This window comes from Paramisgurnus dabryanus, chromosome 4, assembly GCF_030506205.2.
Source record: "Paramisgurnus dabryanus chromosome 4, PD_genome_1.1, whole genome shotgun sequence".
NCBI lineage: Eukaryota > Metazoa > Chordata > Actinopteri > Cypriniformes > Cobitidae > Paramisgurnus > Paramisgurnus dabryanus.
In genome coordinates, this window is record NC_133340.1 from 16,315,763 (window position 1) to 16,338,578 (window position 22,816).

At 37.5% G+C, this 22,816-nt stretch overlaps 1 protein-coding gene across 2 annotated transcripts in view; it reads left to right on the forward strand.

Annotated features, from left to right (window-relative positions):
• LOC135785938 (sarcoplasmic/endoplasmic reticulum calcium ATPase 2) overlaps positions 1 to 22,705 on the forward strand; it is a 31,162-nt gene extending 8,457 nt beyond the window's left edge. The window contains exons 7-23 of one of the 2 annotated variants that reach the window (XM_065295577.2): positions 3,612 to 3,778; positions 4,484 to 4,639; positions 5,180 to 5,321; positions 5,542 to 5,708; positions 5,958 to 6,046; positions 6,444 to 6,546; positions 9,681 to 9,812; positions 10,655 to 10,780; positions 12,080 to 12,301; positions 12,601 to 12,712; positions 12,810 to 13,051; positions 13,305 to 13,525; positions 13,870 to 14,072; positions 16,884 to 16,969; positions 17,311 to 17,444; positions 18,251 to 18,368; positions 21,780 to 22,705. In XM_065295577.2, the coding sequence (XP_065151649.2) occupies positions 3,612 to 3,778; positions 4,484 to 4,639; positions 5,180 to 5,321; positions 5,542 to 5,708; positions 5,958 to 6,046; positions 6,444 to 6,546; positions 9,681 to 9,812; positions 10,655 to 10,780; positions 12,080 to 12,301; positions 12,601 to 12,712; positions 12,810 to 13,051; positions 13,305 to 13,525; positions 13,870 to 14,072; positions 16,884 to 16,969; positions 17,311 to 17,444; positions 18,251 to 18,368; positions 21,780 to 22,067 (2,708 nt within the window). In that variant the 3' untranslated portion in view covers positions 22,068 to 22,705. The remainder of the gene's footprint in view (positions 1 to 3,611; positions 3,779 to 4,483; positions 4,640 to 5,179; positions 5,322 to 5,541; positions 5,709 to 5,957; positions 6,047 to 6,443; positions 6,547 to 9,680; positions 9,813 to 10,654; positions 10,781 to 12,079; positions 12,302 to 12,600; positions 12,713 to 12,809; positions 13,052 to 13,304; positions 13,526 to 13,869; positions 14,073 to 16,883; positions 16,970 to 17,310; positions 17,445 to 18,250; positions 18,369 to 21,779) is intronic. The other variant, XM_065265189.2, reaches the window with a different exon arrangement.
• Positions 22,706 to 22,816: the final 111 nt, after the last annotated feature.

The window sequence follows — 22,816 nt, forward strand, 5'->3', positions numbered from 1 at the left end:
ACAGTTGAAGACTAGAAAAAATGTTGCCTGGTCTGATGACTCTCGATTTCTGTTGAGACATTCAGATGGTAGAGTCAGAATTTGGCGTAAATAGAATGAGAACATGGATCCATCATACCTTGTTACCACTGTGCAGGCTGGTGGTGATGATGTACTGGTGTGGGGGATGTTTTTATCTGCACACTTTAGGCCTCTTAGTGCCAATTCGGCATTGTTCGAATGCCACGGTCTACCTGAGCATTGTTTCTGACCATGCCCATTCCTTTACGACCACCATGTACCCATCCTCTGATGGCTACTTCCAGCAGGATAATGCACCATGTCACAAGGCTTGAATCATTTCAAATAGGTTTCTTGAACATGACAATGAGTTCACCGTACTAAAATGGCCCCCACAGTCACCAGATCTCAACCCAATAGAGCATCTTTGGGATGTGGTGGAACGGGAGCTTCGTGCCCTGGATGTGCATCCCACAAATCTCAATCAACTGCAAGATGCTATCCTATCAATATGGGACAACATTTCTAAAGAATGCTTTCAGCACCTTGTTGAATCAATGCCACGTAGAATTAAGGCAGTTCTGAAGGCGAAAGGGGGCAAACACAGTATTAGTATGGTGTTCCTAATAATCCTTTAGGTGAGTGTATGTTGCCTCATATGTTAACATGAATGTTTCATGGCGCTACCGTATCTTCTCTATGCGATTCGAAAGGGAGGGATGGACTATGCTGTTGGTTGCAGTTTGCAATCTCACCGCCAGATGTCCCTAAAATCTACACACAGCACCTTTAAATGCAAATAATAGAGGCTGGGGAAAAATAATAGAAAAAAACAAAGATGTGTGTGGTATTTTCCAGGAAGAAAGAGTGCTCTACTGGAGATAATTTTAGGACACGGTTGAGTGGGAACATCCTGATTATTTGTTTAAAGTTAATATAACGCAGATCACAAATGCAGTAAACTAGGAGGTTTTCTCAGGCCATCCGTTGTTCCCACAGTTTTGCAAACTACTGTCAGGCATTTTTGGCATAGTTTGATGCTTTCTATAAACAGTAATATGGCCATGCAAAGTGATCCTCTGATCTAGTGACTCCCATCCAAAATCATTACAGGTCCCCCACCGTGTAAGCTTCATCATTGGTGAACTTTTACCTGATCACTGTTCCTGTCTGTTAGTTTTTAATGTTTGATATATGCTGTCTTCTTTGAAGGCTGTTTCTCTGGTCACATGAAATCCTGTTGGGTGAAGCACTTGCAATTGGAGCACCTATTAACGGTTGTCTTTGGTACTTTGTTAGGTGACTCATGTTGCTTTGAAAAACTCACATCAAAGTCTCATTTGTCTGACCTCATTTGAAGCTTGACACATGCTACTAATTGGCAATCAGTCTAATTTGCCTCTCCTATACCGGCTACATTTGTAATTTTCATTTGGCTATTTCAAAGTAATTCTCCTTATCCATTTAAAGGTGCATAGGTATAATCTAAAGCTGATTCTGTAGTTTCTTGTGGTCTTTCAGAATTACCAGAAAGGGTTAAGACCCAGTCTTCTTAACCTGCCACTCAAAGATCTATTATAAGGATCCCAAAGCTAATGAATAAAAATAAGGTTGAGGTTCTTTTTTTGCGTCATTCTGTATCTTGACTTGGTTTCTAAAGATAGATTGTAAAGTATGGGGCGCTATCGGCAGTAGTGTAGTTTAACCATCAGACACCATTTGTAGCATTGATTTCTTTTTTACTAGGAGTTACTAACAGCTAGTCACACTATCATATAATACAAAAAGCATCATATTAACAACAATTTTGAAAAAAAAAAATGCACAACATAATTGTATTGGAATACATTGACATTTTAGGCATTCAGGAGTTTTTAGACAAAGTGTTTTGCAAACATGCTCTCAGATAAACTTACTGAAGATTTAGCCTTTAATGAGGGTCAGTAACGTGTATGAATATCCCAATACCACTATAGAAAGCATTATAGGGCTGGTGTGAGATGAACACACTAAGCTTTCAGTCTGCTAGCTTGCTAAAATGCATTTAAAAAGGTCAAGGTAGTATATGTAGCATTTATCTAAATATGCAAGAATGACAAAGTGGTGATATATATATGTGTTATCCCCCTAGCTTTCTATGAGGCTTACATTCCTCAAGAACTAAAAGTAGTTGTGGTTGTACATTTATTTTTAACAGTGATTGTTACTTTGAAATCTTATTTGTGCAATACTGCAACATTTTGACATAATTCGACCTAAAACAATATGTACATAAATAGATCAACACTTTCTAAGGAAAGCGTTTTAAGATTTATTTAAGATTTTTTGTTTAAAGGCGCTCTAAGCGAATCTGCGAGACGTTAGTTTTTGTTGACGTTTGAATTGTTTTCAAACAGATGGAGCGTAGCTAACTCCTCCCCCTCCCCCTCCCTTCCGTGCTTTCATGAACGCGCCCAACCCCCACCCTAAAATCCTTTTTGTCGTTTATTGGCTGGAACATTTTGTTTTGTTTTGTGGTGCTAGGTTTGGCCAATATGTTGTTATTGCCGTTTGTGAAGCCTGGGCTGTCTACAGAGATCACGTTTTTTACAGTTTGATCAGCGGACTGGCAGCAAGCAGATAGTGAGGAGATGTTTGCTGTATGTAACAAAAAATGTTTTATGGTCTAAAACGCATCAATTCGCTTAGAGCGCCTTTAAGATTTATGATAACTCAAATCTCCACTGTGTACTTTTTAGCAGCATCTAGTGGTAAGATTGTGAACTACTGCGCAGTAGTGAAGCTATGGAAGCCCCCACAGGACAAACACATCATCGTCTGAGACAACGGCCTTATGCCAAATGGCACACTCCAGACTTGCGGACTTCGTCAGAGTCCACACTTTAATGACATAATGTAGTGCAGATCTTAGGGACCCTTGTCCACAAGGGCGTATTTTGGGACAGACTCGAGCGTCACGCCGTAAATAGGAAGAGAAGGTGCCCATAAGTGTGAACTCCTACCATCCGACATCTGATTGTTCTTTCGCAAATACTTCTGGGTTGGTAAAGTGCGTGAAGCCTACAGCCGTGTGGGCTTCGCCGAAGACCGCATCAAGGGTGCAAAGGGGGCGCTGATGAGCACACTTCAGAGCGTAAAAAAGACAGATGGGACACCCTACTGACTCGTAGACTAAGTGAGCACACGCAATTTAAGGGCACAAGACCGAAAGTCCACATGAAGTGCGGCATTTGGGACAGGGCCAACGTAGTGACAGATCGCACTCTACAGGAAGGTTTGTCTGTTTAGGGCTACTGTAGAAACATGACGAGGGCAACTTTCATGTAAGGGGACCCATGGTGTATGTAGATAAAAATGGCTCATTCTAAGGTATTAAAAACAATACAGTTCATATTTTAAGGTCTTTACACACCACTGATAATATAGTTATGTATATTAATTTGCATTTCTGTCAAGAGATCCTTCTAAAATTACACAATGCACCTTTAACGAAAGCTATTATGAAGTGTTACAGAAATAATGTAGCCTTTTTACACTTAAGTTTGTCTTTGACATTCCCGGTGACATTAAATCTCATCCTCTTTTTGGCTTTCTCTTTTTGGCTTTCTCAGTTGGTGATAAAGTCCCCGCAGACATCAGACTGACCTCCATCCGCTCTACCACTCTGAGAGTGGATCAGTCCATCCTGACGGGGGAGTCCGTATCCATCCTAAAACACACAGACCCAGTACCTGACCCACGTGCCGTCAACCAGGACAAGAAGAACATGCTCTTTTCTGTAAGAAATTGCTGGAGCCATTCTGTTGGTTTTCTTGCATGTAGCCATTTATGAAAGATGCACAATCCCGATGCGATTGTGTATTGCTGTATGTGAACTGGATTATGTCCAGCAGCGAAAAGCCTGTGTGTTGAATAAAACATCACTCATATTGTTTGCTACCACGTGGCTATGGACTGAGTCATCACTTCACACAGTCTTTGAGCTTTTAGATGGATAATGACCAGAGAGTCCGGTCCTTTAAAGACTCTCTTACACTCGCACACGTATACACACATACACACACCAGAGACTACATTACTACTTACCCAATGAGAAGGGTATTCAGAGCTGATGAAAATTACTGGACATAAATATGAATTTTACACAATTTAATTATAAAACTATATGTTTATTATTAAATTATAATTTTCTATTGTTGTGGTAATCAGTGGTACAATTATGGGAACCTGATTTTGTTCCTTTATATCTAGTATATGTTGCCCCAAAGATTTGTAGATATTTGACAATGAATAATCTTTTTTTACATGTGTTAAACTTTATTCTTGCACTTAATGCTATTTTGTCACATGATTTTGCAATGTTGACAATATCGTTTTTACATTGAGCATGTGTTACAAATGCATACTGAAAAGTCTATTACTGTTTCTGTTCCCTTCTCTCTGTGCATCTTATAATAATGTGAATATGTGTTCGTGTATGTAGGGGACCAACATTGCAGCAGGGCGAGCTATAGGTGTCGTAGTGGCCACAGGTGTAAACACAGAAATTGGGAAGATCAGAGATGAAATGGCAGCCACGGATCCAGAGAGAACCCCTCTGCAGCAGAAACTAGACCAGTTTGGAGAGCAACTCTCAAAGGTAGGAAGCCCTGACTCTTTGTTTTTTTTTACCACACTATGCATACTGTTTTTATGGTATATAGTGTGCTGGATACTGTATTTCACGGTGCAATGCGGCTGACTTCATTAAAGAGGTGCTACAGTAGGGGTGCGCGGGGCATAAACTAACACAGGGTTAGTTGTAACACGGACCGTTTACGTTGTTGCACAAGGTTGAGCATTTTTTACCGGTATTTTTTTCACGCTGCCAAAAGACAATCTCCCGCAAATTATTGGAAACAACCATGACACTGAGGTGCAGAGCTTTTCACCCAAAGTTCAATCACCAATCTCTTTCAATCCTCGACGCTCAGCGCGGAAAAAACGCTGAGCGCCGGCTTTCAGCGCAGAAAAATTTGCCTGCGCTTCCATTGGAAACAATTGAAAACATGTGCTGGTCGCGAGCTTAAAAGCTTTGTTGTGCACGCCCCTTACTTTTAAAAAGACATTATGTAACAAAATGCATTATTGTTTTAAAGAGGTTTTGCCTGAGTCTTTCTCTCTGTCCATCTCTCTGAAGGTGATCACAGTGATCTGTGTGGCAGTGTGGGGTATTAACATCGGACACTTCAGTGACCCGGTGCACGGAGGCAGCTGGCTACGAGGAGCCGTATACTATTTCAAGATTGCCGTTGCTCTGGCTGTAGCCGCCATTCCTGAGGGTGTGCAAACAGATTCCGTTTTCTTTCTCAATTTCACAATCTACATTTTACATGCCATCCATATACATATAATAATATATAAGTTATAATAACTAAGATTTTGCACTTTTTAGACTACTGTTTACTTGCTTATAGAAGTGCAATACTGTCTCACATTACATTAAAAAAGCTGTTTAAGTGGCATAAACAATTTATTGAATACTTTTATTTTTTATCGCAGGTCTTCCTGCCGTCATTACCACCTGCCTGGCACTTGGCACACGCCGCATGGCCCGCAAAAATGCCATAGTCCGTTCCCTCCCGTCTGTGGAGACGCTCGGCTGCACTTCAGTAATCTGCTCGGACAAGACGGGGACTCTCACCACCAACCAGATGTCTGTTTGCAGGGTGAGAGAGACATGAATTACATGCACATTTTCTTTAACAATTTCTAAAAGTAAAACTAATAATGTATAACAAGGAATCATATAATAGAGGCATTGTTGGATTGAATTTTAACACTATTAAAACATTTTTAACAGGTGTTGTAGAGAGTAGATCAGTAACATGGAATGATGCTTGGATGTCAATTTTTAAACCAACTACTAATCGTGTGTGCATGCGTGCATGCCTGCAAATGTGTGTTTGTGTGTGTAGATGTTTATTGTGGACATCGTGGCGGGCGAGAGGTGTTTATTGAACGAGTTTTCAGTAACCGGATCGACTTACGCCCCTGAAGGAGAAGTGTGAGTTCATTTCACATCTAAGAGCACTCACTCAGGCCCCGTTTGTACATCTAAATATGTGAAGTGGCATTAAATTTAAGTCTAAATCGGTCCAAAGTGTGTTACTTACTTACTGTTGTGAGGTTAGTCCTGGGGACAATAGAAGAACACTGACTATTCATGTAACACATAATAATTGGATCAAAACATTGCTGTTTAAAGAAATAGTTTACTAAAATATGAAAATCTGGTAATTTACTTACCCAAAAGCCATCCTTTATGTATATGACTTCATTTCTTTTGGGCAAACATGTCAATCTGCATCAACATAATGTGACCGTACACCTTTATACTATGTGATTTTTATCATAATTCTCATTTTCTAATAAACTTCCTTTCCATCTTTGTCTCTGTTAAGGTATAAGGATGGGGTACCAGTGCGTTGCAGTCAGTATGAGGGTCTAGTTGAAATGGCCTCTATCTGTGCCCTGTGTAACGACTCCTCGCTGGACTACAATGAGGTCTGTGCTCATTTGCACATAAGGAGCTCAGATGCAAAAGCTGCTAAATGCCACTTCCATCAAAAATGAGATAAAAATAATGCTTTCGCCATTCATTATACATTAATTGAATACTTTTGCTTCAAATCAGCTTAATCCTGGCCTCAGGCCAATAACAAATACAGGCTTGTTGGCAGAATCCATTAACCCTACAATGATTTTTCAGCAAAGTCCTCAAAGTGCACAGAAGACTAATGTGAAATGACTTCGTATCCAGTGTTGTTTTTGGCAGCCCTTTACCTTAAAGTCTCAGGGCTCTATTTTAACGATCTAAGCGCATTGTCTAAAGCGCACAGCGCAACGTCTAAATGGGCGTGTCCGAATCCACTTTTGCTAATTTAACGACGGGAAAAATGGTTTGTCGCCGAGCGCATGGTCGAAAAGGGTTGATCCTTTTTTTTTAATGAGTAATGGGAGTATTTTGGGCGTAATGTGCAATAAACCAATCAGAGTCTCACCTCTCATCCCCTTTAAAAGAAAGTTGCGCTGGCGCTATGTCTAATATCTATTTAGAAGACGGACTTTGTAAACCTAAAAACTAAGCGGAGGAAGAAGATCCCCAGTTTAGGATTAATGTTAAATAATTGTGTTGTTTTTCACTTGTATTGAAATTGTTATTTTTCTATTTAAACCTTTAAAACCCGTTTTCTTTTAGTCATGGAAGTAAAAAAGCAGGCTTGTAATTGCTTTAAATGTATGGCTATCCAATATCATCAAAAAATAATTGACAAGTATGTAAGAAAAGGTTTGTACTCTAAAAATACTTTATTTGTAACAAACAGGAGATAAAGAATTTACAAACGGCTCTCTGCACGTTTCAGCACTTGGACAGCGTCAGTTTTTTTAAGCATTACTTAAAAATGTTTCTCATCTCACCATATCCACAGAGTCATCATATACAATAAATCCGTGAGGTAGCATTTTAAAAAAAAACATTTAAAAACAGATGCATTTGTTTAAAGCAAAGCATTTATTTACTTACCAGGCTACAGGTGAAGCAGCTCTTTGCGTCGTCTAACATCTCATAATTAGTCCTCATTTATGTCCAAGAGACTCAATAATAATCTTTTACATTCAATCCTTTAATCTTTCATATTTAAAAGCATTTTTGTGCTGCTGCCATTCATGTATGTGATAAGCAAACCCGCGTTGTCGTCACGTATGTCCCGTTTATAGGCGTATATTACTAATGCGCTCTTTAAATAACAAAAAACACGATTGCACCATTGACTTTAGACCAGGTTTTTGTTTGTCAATGGCGTAGTCTATTTTAGTTGCCTCAAAATAGCAACGCGCCAACAATGCGCCTGAACACACCTCGTTTTCAGACCAGAACGCCCATGGGCGCAAAAGGGGGCGCAAATGCATTTGCTATTTAAACAACGTGGGGCTAAACGTGAAAATGATAATTGCGCAGGGTGGAAACTAGCAAAAGACACTTGCGTCACGCATTGCGCCGGGTGTAAGATAGAGCCCTTAGTCTTAGTCTTTTGGACAAAAATGCTTTTTAGTTTTAGTCACATTTTAGTCACTTATAAACTTAATAGTTTTAGTCAAGTTTAAGTCAACGACAACACAAAAAGGTTTTAGTCAAGTTTTAGTCTATGAAAACGCAAAAAGGTTTTAGTCGAGTTTAAGTCAATTTGAGTAAAAACAAAAGTAGTCTTTCATTAATTTAGGTTAAAAAGTATTGGAAATGGGCTTAGGTTTGACAAGTAGATACATGTAAAACCTTAAGCTTACCATAAAATGTGTCACAAGCAGCAGATTGTCAAGTAAAATTGAATGTAAATGATATGTTAACAGCATGACTTGTTAGTTACCTTTAAAAAAATATTAGCGTGATGAGCCTTAAGGTGCCGCTTGAGGTTGGTGGTATGTCCATAAATCATCTCGTCGTTTCCGTTTATTGGCGTCAACGCCACGGTCCTTCGAACTCGCCACAGCTGCAGGTGTGTTGTTGTTTGTGAAATCTGGTGTGCGGCATGGCGGCAGCCGGGTGGTGGGCGTACCTAAAACAAGGATAGGAAGCGGCAGCATTGCTGATACTTTTTCGCTAAAAACAGACAGATGTCACGCAAAATAGGCAGAAATGACATGCATTGTAAACGTCAGTCTTATAATCATTTTCGTTCTGTCTCGTCAACGAAAACTCGAAAGTTTCTCGTCATGTTTTTGTCACCTTAAAGCCATTTTTAGCTAGTCATCGTCACGTTATCATCATAAAAAAGGTGCATCAACAAAATCATTTTGTTATCATCATCATTGACGAAAACAACACTGTTCGTACTTGGGTCCCTTTTGAGTACTTTGCCCTGAATACAACCGGTATGTAGCAGCCACATGCATCACAGCGCCCCCTAATTCATTTTTACATTTCTAGTTATGACTCGCCATTTGCAATATTTCTTGTTGCTGCCAGGGCCGGATTATCCATATACGGGATTGGGTGAGTGCCCTGGGGCGCCAGGCAATGGGGGGCACCAAGGGCTCCAGACTGGGGCCAAAATGTTTTTTTTTACAAGTACTCGCGTACATGCGGGCACCTGTGACAAAACTACGGAATGCGCGATCGGGTTTTAAACGCTCATTTGCATGACGCGTATATAGTTTTATGTCACCATATAGTTTTTATGTCACTGTGTTAATCTGGGCCTGGTTGCTGCTTTAGTCATTTTGCAACTGGTGGATGTTTTTGCCAAAAAATTTGCTTGCATGCACTTAAAGGGGTTTTGCAGCGAAGTACTTTGTAAAACACCAATGAAATGACTAAAGGGACTTTTTTGAAGGTATTTCAATTACTGATAAATACCCTTTTAATTGCCATTTAAGTGAAATTACTGAACCTAAACATAAGAGCCTGATAAAAATGCTTATTAGCAAAAGATTTTGCATCTGAACTCTTCACATAATGAATAATACATTTGAAGACGTGGGTAAATAAAGCACTTGTAAATGGTTTGATATTAAGATCCATTTTGGTTTTAATTCACTTTCAGTGTTAACAAAACAACGAAAAAGCACTCACGAAAGCACTAGCTGCCCCTTTGATGTACATTCATCCTCTTCTTATTCTGTCTCTATTAAAATCGCAGAGTAAAGGGGTGTTTGAGAAAGTGGGCGAGGCAACTGAGACGGCCCTTTGTTGTCTGGTGGAAAAGATGAACGTGTTTGACACAGACCTGAGAGGCCTGGCACCTGTTGAAAGAGCCACTGCCTGCTGCTCGGTGAGTCTTCTGTATTATGTCTTCATATAGCAGCTGCTATCGAGCTATGGCCTGATCTAAATCCTGACTAAAATTCATTTAAACCATTGTGTCAGAAAAATATTTGTGTTAGATGTCAATAAAAATGCATTAGAATGCGTTTGATTTTAATCATTGATGTCACATTGACTTTGATCTTTGACATGATCTTACTCAGTCAATATTAAAGGTCCGGTTCTTTTTTGTGTTTTTGAAGCTTTGATTGTGTTTACATTGCGCAATAATATGTTCAAAAAATTCAGTGTTTTTCACACAATTTACTTATACCACTGTTTTCACTGTCCACAAAATGGCCTGTTGTCTTCCTTGTACCTCCTTCAGAAATACATATCGAGTTCTGATTGTGTAGCTTGTTTGGTGTGTTGTTATTCGATAGCAGCTTAGCTTGCCGTTAGCTTAGCGACTGATGTATTCCTGTGGGCGGAGTTTAGACAAAAAAACTGTTCTAATGATGTCATTAAAGCAGGAAGTACAGGACTGTAGTCCAAACCGGCCGTTCGCTTGAGGCTTTCAAAGATGAATTCTGTTAAAGGAAATATATCGCCTTGATTTGAACTTTGAGCTTTATCATTTTACAGGTATTATTTATGCTATTATAGCAACATTACACACTGACTAGGGTTAAAAAATAGGATCAGGAAGAACGTGACCTTTAAAAATATCAAGGTTATATTTTCACAGAATGTTAAATGTTATTTTGGGGGGTATTTGTTTGTTTTGTGTACTGTACCACTGTTTATGAAAATACACTAACTAAAGGTATTAAGTTCAAATGTATTTCTCTCACACACATTCTCTCTCAGGTCATAAAGCAGTTAATGAGAAAGGAGCTGACACTGGAGTTTTCTCGAGACAGGAAGTCCATGTCTGTTTTCTGCTCTCCAAACAAACTCACTCGCTCTGCTTCAGGAGCCAAGATGTTCGTCAAGGTCTGGTTTCCTGTCTTTTCTTATCCCGTCAATGTCTTTTTTGCTTTGAAACTAACTCTAATGATCCTTTACCAAAACAGATTTATTAAAGAACTATTTTTTTTATTAAAGATTATGTAACAAAATCACATGCAGCAGCCTATTTGAATGACACCTCTTATGCACAAACCACTACAAGGTGTTCGGACATAAATGTGTGTTGGCAGTGTGTGAACGCAACAACCCTACAATAAAAAAAAACAATTCATTGACTCTTTCATTTTTAATTCCCATTAAACCAAGCAGTCTCATTAGACATTCTGTTTTGATTCTATTACCAATATGATATCATACTGCTAAAGCCCCGCCCATGGCCATTGACTGACAGTCCTGCGTTACCATAGTTTCCACCCTCAGTGAGTTGTATGCTGTCCACCGTATCTCAATAGTAAGGTACTGTTGTCTCAGACTGAATCAGATCTATTTTAATTGAAAAGCGCTTACTGTCTCTTTTGGTAAGGGAGTGATGAGCAGTAGCTCATTTGCATTTAAAGGTACAGTCACGAAAACTGCTAGTTTTTGCTCCCACCCAAATAGGGGCATTTTGGACATGCTATAATAAATGATCTGTGGAGTATTTCCAGCTGAAACTTCAGACACAGACAAAAATTGGCATTTTTTTCAGAATTTTTAAGTGCGTTAGACCGGCCATTCCCAAACTGTGGTCCGCGGACCACTAGTGGTCCGTGAGGGTACTGCAGGTGGTCCGTGTAAAGGCAAAATAAAATATAAAATAATATATTTTTTAAGAATAATATATATTTTTTTAAGAATCTGTTGTACTGGTGTGATGACCAGTTATAGTTTTAGTGCTAGTAAGCCTTTTTAGAGGTGCAGATTAAATCAGGACTTTGTGTAGACACATTTTATTATGAGTATTATGAGGTGGTCCGTGAAAATTCTTGATTACAAATAGTGGTCCACACGCACAAAAAGTTTGAAAACCCCTGCGTTAGACTAGATCAGTGGTTTTCAAACTGGGGGCCGCAAGATAGTGCCAGGGGGTTTAATTCTGTGTAATTAAACCTAAAAAATAATATGCCAACTAACCAACAGCACTACTAGGTATAATTTATATGTTTTGTTTATTTCAAATATTACATTTTAGAGCTGTTTTTGTCATAAATTTTCTTTCGGGGGGCCGCAAAAAATGCACTGTACACAAGGGGGTCCACACGTTGAAAAAGTTTGAGAACCACTGGACTGGATGGATCTGAACTCTCTGTTCTTATACCTACATTTTATCTCTTGGTTTCACAGGGGGCACCAGAGAGCGTGCTGGAGCGTTGCCGCTGGATACGGGTCAGTGGCGGTGCACGGGTCCCACTTACCTCTGACCTAAGGGAGCATCTCTTAAGCACAGTAAGAGAATGGAGTTCGGGTCGTGATACACTACGATGCCTTGCCATGGCAACCAGAGATTCAACCCCTGACCCTCGAACCCTGAATTTAGAAAACTCTGCAGCCTTCTCAGAATATGAGGTGAGCAAACTGATGGAGGTGAATCATTGATTCTCAACCAGGGGGCCTTGGGATGACTTAAAATGATTTAAAATAAGACAAAAAAGCATTAAAATAAAATAAAATCAACATATTTCTTATCGTTTGGTTATTTTTGTAATGAATATACATCTGTCTAGTCATACCAAGCTCTAGAACATTCTATTGGGTAGAAATAGAGTGAGTGGGGGAGCTTTAATGTTTTGGGCAATAGGGGGGCCTTGAAGTGATAAAGGTTGAGAAAACACTAACCTAAATGTTTCTTTTTGTCCATCTCTTAGTCGGACTTGACGTTTGTTGGCTGTGTGGGAATGTTAGATCCACCCAGGAAGGAGGTGCTGCATGCAGTGCGCATGTGCAGACAGGCCGGCATACGGGTCATTATGATCACAGGTGGGTCAATCAAACATCAACTCGTGCAATAAAAAACCTTGAAGAAGAAGAATTGTAGAAGAAATCTGAACTCTTCTGCCTGTGTTGATTTGTTAAGGTGATAATAAGGGAACAGCCTTGTCTATCTGTCGTCGTGTGGGCATCATCACCGAGCAGGAGGAAGAGGAGGCTGAAGGCGGATCGTATGGCAGCGGCCTCACAGGACGGGAGTTTGATGAGCTGCCCCCACATCTGCAGCGACAGGCCTGCCGCACCGTCCGGTGTTTCGCCCGTGTCGAGCCAACGCACAAGAGTCGCATCGTTGAATATTTACAAAGTCTCAGTGACATCACAGCTATGGTAAACCTACACTGGATTAGGGCTATAGAGAATGGATGGATGATATACACATGTGCTCTTTAAATAAACTGATGATTTTAACAGCTGAGGAAATAAAGACTAGAAAGATCTTCTTTAAGTTTTTCTTTTAATGGACTTTGGAAGAAGTTTAGTTTAGCCAAACTAAACAAGAAAATGTTTCATTTACATTGCACTTTCTGTGTCCAACTCCTAGACTGAAAGTATGATGAAAAAAATGTTTATCTCTGTTTAGACAGGTGATGGTGTGAACGATGCCCCCGCTTTGAAAAAAGCTGAGATTGGCATTGCCATGGGTTCAGGAACAGCTGTGGCTAAATCTGCATCAGAAATGATTTTAGCAGACGATAATTTTTCAACAATCGTGGCTGCGGTTGAAGAGGGACGAGCCATTTATAACAACATGAAACAGTTCATCCGCTACCTCATCTCCTCTAATATCGGAGAGGTGGTCTGGTAAGTCCAGAGATAAAACATCTGTTTGTCATTGTGCCAATTTACAAAATGTATAACTTGCATATCTTCCAAACCTCTATACATGGAGTACATTTGTCTTATGACTGCTATTCACACTTTAGTAAATGTGTTAAGAAAGCATCTGATAGCTTTGTGTAGCCAACAGAAAAAAAGTGAGAGTTTCTGTTACATTTGGTCACAGTACCAAACCAAAGATGTCTAATGCAATACATTTTCATGCACTTAATATCACCATGTGACTACATCTCAAATCTGGTATTAGAAACATCATAAAACTCCTCCAAAACCAGTAATCTTTGTATCCTCATTTTTGTCTCTCTCAGTATTTTCCTCACAGCTGCATTGGGAATGCCTGAAGCTCTGATCCCAGTCCAGTTGCTGTGGGTCAATCTGGTGACGGATGGCTTCCCAGCAACTGCTCTTGGTTTTAACCCCCCTGACCTGGACATCATGTCCCGTCCCCCACGTTCACCCAAAGAACCTCTTATTTCTGGGTGGCTCTTCTGCAGATACCTCATCATTGGCTGTGAGTCATGATGCAAGTCTTTATTAGTAACGCTCAATATGATGACTGTAGTAATGGAATTAACTGAGATACAATGCAGCTTTTGTTAGTTCTTTAACCCTATTAGGGATGTTCATTTCAGTTAATTTTCCAAGAAAAAGCAGTTAACCGAACATAACTGTTAACTGATTTTAATATTAAATTGTACAAATACAGTTGACCCGGTATAAACAAAATCTAAATACAATTAGATTTTATTTAATTTGAACGTGCAAACAGCAGCAATTGATCAACAACAGCACCAGGATTCATACACTATCAAAGAACACGCGATCAGTCCAGAAGATTTATATACAAAGAGGGCGAATTGTCTCTTTTTCATCTACCACAGTGGCTATTTCTATGGTATGAGGGTATATTCCATAAAACATGTAAAATAATCCACTCATAACGAACTACTTATTTCTGTTATTTCATAAGCACCAGTAAATCCACCGTGGGTCTTTCTCTCTCGAAGCCGAGACGCTATACTTTCACTCCCTCCAATAATTTATTTATTTTTCGACATGCGGCAGCGAAACCATGTTGTTGAAAACAATTATTGAAAAAATATATTAACGTACATTGCAAAAACTACATACTACTTAGGAGAACGTTTTACTAACTTACAAATAACATTATTTTTTCGCAAACCAAAAGTTTTAGAAAACCAAAAACTAATGTTAGAATAACGTAATCCTAACTTTATTCTGGAGTGAGCACCACTGCGCGTCTATTACATATTGTTTTTTTATCTATCATATCTACCTAAAATAAGTAAAGCACATTTTTATATAATAAGGAGGATTATATCAATATAATTAATTATAATTCTCTATAATAATAACATTTTTCTGTTACTGGAATAATTCTCTATTGAAATATTGTATAAATTCTATTATAGCACAAGTTATTTTTAATACCTCAACATCGCACATTGTATTTAGATAACATTGTATTTTGTCACAAATAAACAATGAATTCGGCACAATGTAAATTTAAAACAGATATTTATTGAAACTAAATAAACATTCATTCACTTTAGGTTAACAAATCTTACCACAGCAGTTAGCCGCTGAGGTAAAACGAAATGACAAATAAATAAACATTTCATTCACTTTAGGTTAATACAGTGGGTCTCAAAGTTTTTCAGCGTGCTGCCCCCCTTGGGTATGTTGCATCCCTTCGCGCCCCCCCCCCCAAAAAAAAGTATGACGTAAAACTTCGTACATTAAAGTATACAATGTATTGCTGTTGGTTAGTAGCCTAATTTTTCTGAGGTTTCATTACACAGAATTTATGATGTATGATATTTATGATATATGATATTTATGATATACATTTTATAAAATGTCATAAAACTGGGGCTCCCCTAGGCCCCCAGTTTGAGAACCACTGGGTTAACAGATCTTATACCACAGCGTTTTATCCGCCTCTCCATTTTTTACAACAATAAAAAGCTACTAACATCATATTCTCTTTATATTGTGTCAAATTGAACAGAATCACTCACATATTTAAGTTACTAAATGAAAAAAAAGATAAAAGAAATTGCTAAAAGAATGTTTGTCTCTGATGTAATATATTATATATTATATGTGGCTGACAATTATTAGAGAACGTCCTTTGTAAGTTATTTTTGGGTTATTTTAAAAATAACCACCCTGCAACATTATGGTAATGTTATTTCATGGTTCCAAAAAAAAAACCATCTGAGAATATTCTCTATAAGTTATTTTTAGGTTATTTAAAGATATGGGAACATTATGGTTGCAAAAATACAACCTAAGAAGAACATTCTCAGAACGTTATTATTTGGTTCCCAAAAAATAACCAAAAGGGAACCAGGAACTTATGTTAGCCTATCGTTCTGTGTTTGCTGGGTTCATTCATGCTTTTTGATACATGCTACATGCATCGTTTTCTTTTATGGATTATGGACCCACTAAAGCAGGGTTCCCCAAATCTTACCCTGGAGGGCAGGAGCACTAGGTCCAACCCTAATCAAACTTACCCACCTGTGATTTTCTAGTTATCATGAAGACCAGAAATGTGTGTTTGATCAGGGTTGAGGCTAAACACTGCAGTGCTCTGGCCCTCCAGGGTAAGATTTGGGGAACCCTGCCCTGATGTTGGCCACACCACGTATAAAACTCTAGTCTCTTTCGCTCGCTCTCTCTGTGCTCATGCAACAGGTCTCTTGAATCGCACACAAGGAGCTGCATCACCAAATAAAGAAAGCACTTCTCACATATAACGCTAATTGTTGTAAAGTTTTCAGAACTTTAGGCAGCTAAGACAAAACTCGCATTTATATCAGTGACTCATGCGCTGCTGGAGTTATGTAGTTTGACGCGCTGTTTGCTCATACAAACATTTTTTATCAAAAAGATGAGAAAGAGAACTAACTTTAACTTTCCTATATTTTACGCAAACTGTGGTCAGCATTTAGTTAAAACCTATCATTTTTTATATTCCAAATACAAAAAACACATGTAACATGAAATAAACCGTTACCGTGAAATAAAATGATAGATTTTTGGTCATACCGCCCTACCATGCATTAACAAATATGTTTTTCTTCTAACTGATTATATTAATTGGTAAAAATTTTTTACCTTTAGTTACCGGTTAACCGGTCAATATGAACATCCCTAAACCCTAAGATAGCACTGATGTGGCATATAAATCTGATGCGTTTTCATCAGAAATGGCGAATATTCAAGCCAATATGATTTTAATCCAATCTATCTATCTCTCTGTTTCTCTCTCTTTCTCTTTGTGATTTTGTAGGTTATGTTGGAGCAGCTACAGTTGGTGCTGCGGCCTGGTGGTTCATGGCTGCTCATGATGGACCAAAGCTAACCTACTATCAGCTGGTAATACAAAATAATACCAGAAAAGCATTTACGCTTTCTGTAATTTTATTCTGTACTTTTCTTTCTTTTTTCCTTCTTTCTTTTTCTATCTTTCGTTGTGTTTGATATATTATCATGATACATTATCTCTTCTGATAAGCCTCCTCCACTAGTTGCAGAATCATTCTGTTGGAAAAACCCATGGAAAGCAAAAGTCTTGCTATCCATTTGGTTTCATTTCTGTCTTTGATAGACTATTTTAAGAGAAGATAAAGATCAGTTGTTCTTTGACTGTCCTGCCTGTATTAAATATAATCTGTGACTCAGCTGTAACAGTGCATCTGTTTGTTGTTTGGTGTCAGTCTCACTATCTGCAGTGCAGTGAAGGTCATGCCGAGTTTGCAGGAGTGCAGTGCTCAGTGTTTGAGTCTCCATATCCCATGACTATGGCTTTGTCTGTGCTGGTCACTATTGAGATGTGCAATGCTCTCAACAGGTATGTGATCACAACAGAAACCACTGTTCTTTTCTCTGTGTAAATAATAGCCCATATGGCTTTAAAATGGACATTATGTTCACATGACGCACCAAACATATATTTTGCCGGCTGCCATTGATCAATAGTGTGCTGTTATCATTGTCTTTAAAGGGGACATTTCACAAGACTTTAAGATGTCAAATAAATCGTTGGTCTCCCCAGAGTACATATGTAAAGTTTTAGATCAAAATATCATATAGATCATTTATTATAGCTGAAGTTGTCACTTTTATGTGTGTGCAAAAATTTGCCGTTTTGGGTGTGTCCTTTAAATTGCAAATGAGCTGATCTCTGCACTAAATGGCAGTGGCGTGGTTGGATAGTGCAGATTAAGAGGTGGTATTATCCCCTTCTGACATCACCAGGGGAGCCACAATTCTATGACCTATTTTTTCACATGATTGCAGAGAATGGTTTATTTATTTATTATATTTTATGTATTTATTTATTTATTAATGCTTTAACTAGTTTAACATATCAGGACTTGTCAGATTTTATTAAAAATGTATTTGTACATCATTTTCTAAATTTGTACATGATTTTCTAAACTTTTTTTATTTTATTTTTTGAATAGGCAAAATTCTATATTTTTTAGTTAAATGCTGTTTTTAATTCCATTACTTACATTTTTTGGCAAAATTAAAACGGATAAATACTAATGCACTGTCGGATAAAAACGTCTGCCAAATGCATAAATGTAATATAAGACAGTTGTGATGGCCGACATGGACTTCTCATATTGTCTTGGTTTGTGTATTTGTCAGTTTGTCAGAAAATCAGTCTCTCCTTAAGATGCCTCCATGGTCAAACCCCTGGCTGGTGGGCGCTATTTGTCTCTCAATGGCCCTGCACTTTCTCATCTTGTATGTGGACCCTCTTCCTGTAAGTATGAATCTGCAAAAATAAAGAAATGTCTGAGCAAAGCATGACATAGGGAAACAGTTAAATGTGTTTATGCATGTCGCCCTGTCTGCTGCAAGGTAAATCATTGCCTAATAAATCCTGGAAGCATTTGTTTTGGTGATCAATTCAGTGATGATGTAATGTTTCCCAAAACAAGGAAGTAACAAGGAATTATAAAGCAAAACACTTTTTAGGAAATATATAATTGATTTGAATTGTGCAATACTAATGACATGACATCACCTACTGTATAAGAATATTGGCTAAGCCAGTGCTTCCCGACCGTTTTCCTCGAGGCTATTGAAATATAATTTTAAGTTATTGTTTTTGTTTTATTATTTATTATCATATGAATCTGTTCACCTAAATATAAAAGAAACCAGAAAGGTAATTGAAGCTAATAGCTGGCTTTTGTGCCTTTTTCCAGTTGGCGATTTAGTCCATTTGTTTGTGGTTCAATCAAAGCTTGAGTCAAGAGTGAATCTTAGGGTAAAAGTGTGAATCATTCTTAATTGTTATGATGAAAAAGTGGTCTCAGTGAGTTTATCATGTTTACATGCTCTTTCTTGCCTGGCTTTAACCTTTCTTTCATGTTTATATTGTAACCTGAAGGCATTGTTTCTGCCCCTTTCGAATGGCTTTAATGCATGTATACTTTAAGTCAGACTTGGTTACTGCAGCTCCCGGGTTCTGTGCTCTGATTTGAAGATTGCTTTCTGCAATAAAGACTACAGATCGAGGAAAACCAAGTCTTCTGGTCTTCGCTTAAAAAGGTTTCCAACAAGACCCTCCCCCAAAATACATACAGCATATGACAGTCTGACCCCCCCTTCAACCATCTACATCTATTTTGAATATAATAATAAAATAAAATAAAATAATTATTTTATAGAATATTATAAGCATATATATATATATATATATATATATATATATATATATATATATATATATATATATATATATATATATATATATATATATATATATATATATATATATATATATATATATATATATATTTATATATATATTTATATATTTATATATATATATATACATATATATATATATATATATATATATATATATATATATATATATATATATATATATATATATATATATATATATATATATATATATATATATATATATATATATATATATATATATATATATATATATATTTATTTATATATATATATATATATATATATATATATATATGTATATATATATATATAAATATATAAATATATATATAAATATATATATAAATATATATATATATATATATAAATATATATATATATATATATATATATATATATATATATATATTTGGCCCCCTTAGGGGGCCAGGACCCCGAGTTGGGATCCACTGCGGTTGGGATCTACTAACTAATCAAAACCATTTTTAACAAGTAGCTACATTATGTAATGAGACAAAAAGTTGTACATATCACAACAAACATGTCTTTGTAGGTAAAACACTTTCGTTGGGACTGCACCAGCATACTTTCACACCTTCATACATTCCTACACCCCAACTGAGCGTTGCCTTGTGTTACTTTTAGAAACGGTCACTAAATCCCGCTCATTCTCCTTCACTTCTCCCTGCTGGTGGAATGACCTCCCAATTGAAATCCGGTCCGGCACATCACTTGTAACATTCAGAAAACAATTACAAATCATAGGTGTCATTTACACTGGGGACGCTGGGGACATGTCCCCACCACTTTTTGAAATGGCTGATTTTGTCCCCACCACTTTTTGAAAGCATTTGGTTAAAATGTTCTGAAAAATCATGCGATACCTGTGCGACTACACTGCAAAAAAATGACTTTCTTACTTCGTATTTTTGTCTTATTTTCAGTATAAAATATAAACAAATTCTTAAATTCAGATGCTTTTTCTTGATGAGCAAAATGACCTAAGAAAATAAGTCTAGTTTTAGACAAAAAAAATTTAATCTAAGTGAATTTGTGATTAAAACAAGCAAAAATATCTGCCAATGGGGTGAGGAAAAAAAACACTTAATTAAGCAAAATTTTCTCAACCCATTGGCAGATAATTTTGCTTGTTTTGATTGATTTAAAGAATTTTTTGATATTTTACTGAAAACAAGACAAAAATACTAAGTAAGAAACTAATTTTTTGCAGTTTACGACAGTGGTTTTGTGGTCCAGGGTCACATATGTTGCGTTTTATGCTTATGGTGTGTTTACTTTTACATATGTAATGAATTTCATTGCAATCATTGACTTAACGTGCTGGTGATTTTATCAGTATGGTGCTTTGGCACTGTTCAGTTGAGCTGGTGTTGTAGGGACTGTTACATGTGCAGTCGACATTGTTGAGGGTTTTATGCTAAGTATTTTTGTGTTGTTGACCGGCCTACGCTATGCCCATTTTTGATTCGCCATTATTCAATATTTTCCCCGTTCTGCTTTGATGTTTTTTCATCTGAACTTTTGACCCCACCACTTTTTAACACAAACTGACGCACTGATTTGCACACCCCCGCGAATCCATCTCTTCCAAAAATACTTGACATAGACATTGACCACATTTCATTTTCTTCTCCCTTTTAAGTAAAAAAATCCACTAAACGAGGCCATAACAAGACTAATAAAACCTCAAATCAGGCTATTAATTCCCTAACAAAGAGTAAATAGAAGTTTTGCATAATGTTATCTCTTGCTCGGCCCTCCTCCTGACGTGGATGAGGGGGTCGAGTAAGGGAGTAGTATGAAGCCCAGACAGGCATCAGGGAGATGGCTGACGCAGTCTTGTCTCCGTCTCCCCTTACTCCCTTACTCAACCGGTTTTTGATGACGTTCTGTGGGTATTGATTTGTAGTGTAAAGCCCACTGGTCTGGGGCGGGACTCTGGTTCTTGTGGGATTCAGTGAGCCGCCAGTTCTCCCTAAACCAAACTAAGAAGGGTCTGTCACAGGGGACAGAAAAAAAACTTTTTTTGTTTAGAAATAGTGAACTTGTATCTTGTTATGTACTATTGCCCCTCCCTGTGATGCATTGCTTTTGTTGTTTCCTAATCTTTGGACAAAAGCATTTGCTAAATGCCTAAATGTAAATGCACAAATGTAAAAAACATAATTTAGCAAAATCTTATTTTATTTAGTTAAATTCTGCTTTTCGTTACTGTGTTTTTTTTCCATCTCAGTGACTTAAATTATGGTGGCTTTTAGTTTTGTTGGTGGTATTTAGTCGTAAGTCATAAACTGTTTCTTGTATTGTTTATTAATAGCTTACTACTTTAAATTATGAATAATATTATAATATACAATCTATTCTTTTTAGCTATTCTTTACAAATTATAAAAAGTAGCTTCAATCACACTTCACCTATTTTTTTTTCTTTACAGGTAATATTTCAGATCCGGCCGTTGTCTTGGCCCCAGTGGGTGACTGTACTGAAGATGTCCCTTCCTGTTATTTTAATGGATGAAGGCCTGAAGTTCCTGGCCAGAAACTACATCGAGCCTGGTAGCGACCTGCGGCTGTACGAGGAAGACGGAGCTTCAGCTGGCATGACTGGCGCGCTGCGACGTGCCTTTAGGGGCGTGTCCTGGTCGTTCGTGCTGATCTCCGCCCCATTGCTGATCTGGATCTTCAGCCTTGACTCAGACATTACTAACATCTTCTGGGATTAGAAAGTAGTGTGTGCGCGAAAGTGTGTGTTAACGCGTGTGTGAGTCAGGAAAGTGATTGAGAAAGAGCAGAGACAGGAAGAGGAAGCTGAAACAATATAATTTATAAGCTGTTGTTAAAGGCTGAAGTAAAAATGGTCGTAAAGACCCAGTGAGGAGTGAATCTGGTGCTTAAAGTGAAATGCAGACGTATGAAAGAAGGCAGATCCAGGACAATCACACATAAAGGGATGCTGGGATAAGGGAGGACCGGAGAGGGAATTTAGTCATCAGATGGCTGTCTCATAGCTATCTACTTCAGCCTTTTCCTTTTTCAGTTTTTATTATTATTATTATTATTATTATTATTATAATTATTATTTTTATGTTGAAAAGTTCCATTTTAGCCTGAAGATTCAATTGGTTTCATTTTAAGCAGTTTGGCTGTAACATTGCAGATGCTGCAGTTGCTTGTCAAGACTGAATTACTTCTTGTTCATGATAAATGACACATATAAACCACATACCCTAATTTATAACTCTTGTCAAAGTCATTCTTTCATTTAAATGTATATGTCTTGTAGTTTATGAAGGCAAATGATGTTTAATAAAATGTTAACCTGTGGTGTTCTCAAATGAAAGAAGAAGGAAAGAAACCTCATAGTGTTCATGCATTTTTTCCCTTTGGAAACATGATACTATTTGCTTTTAGTAAAAAACAATATTCCTGATTCAAATCTTTTTTTATATTTTTTATTGAGAGTTTTTACTAT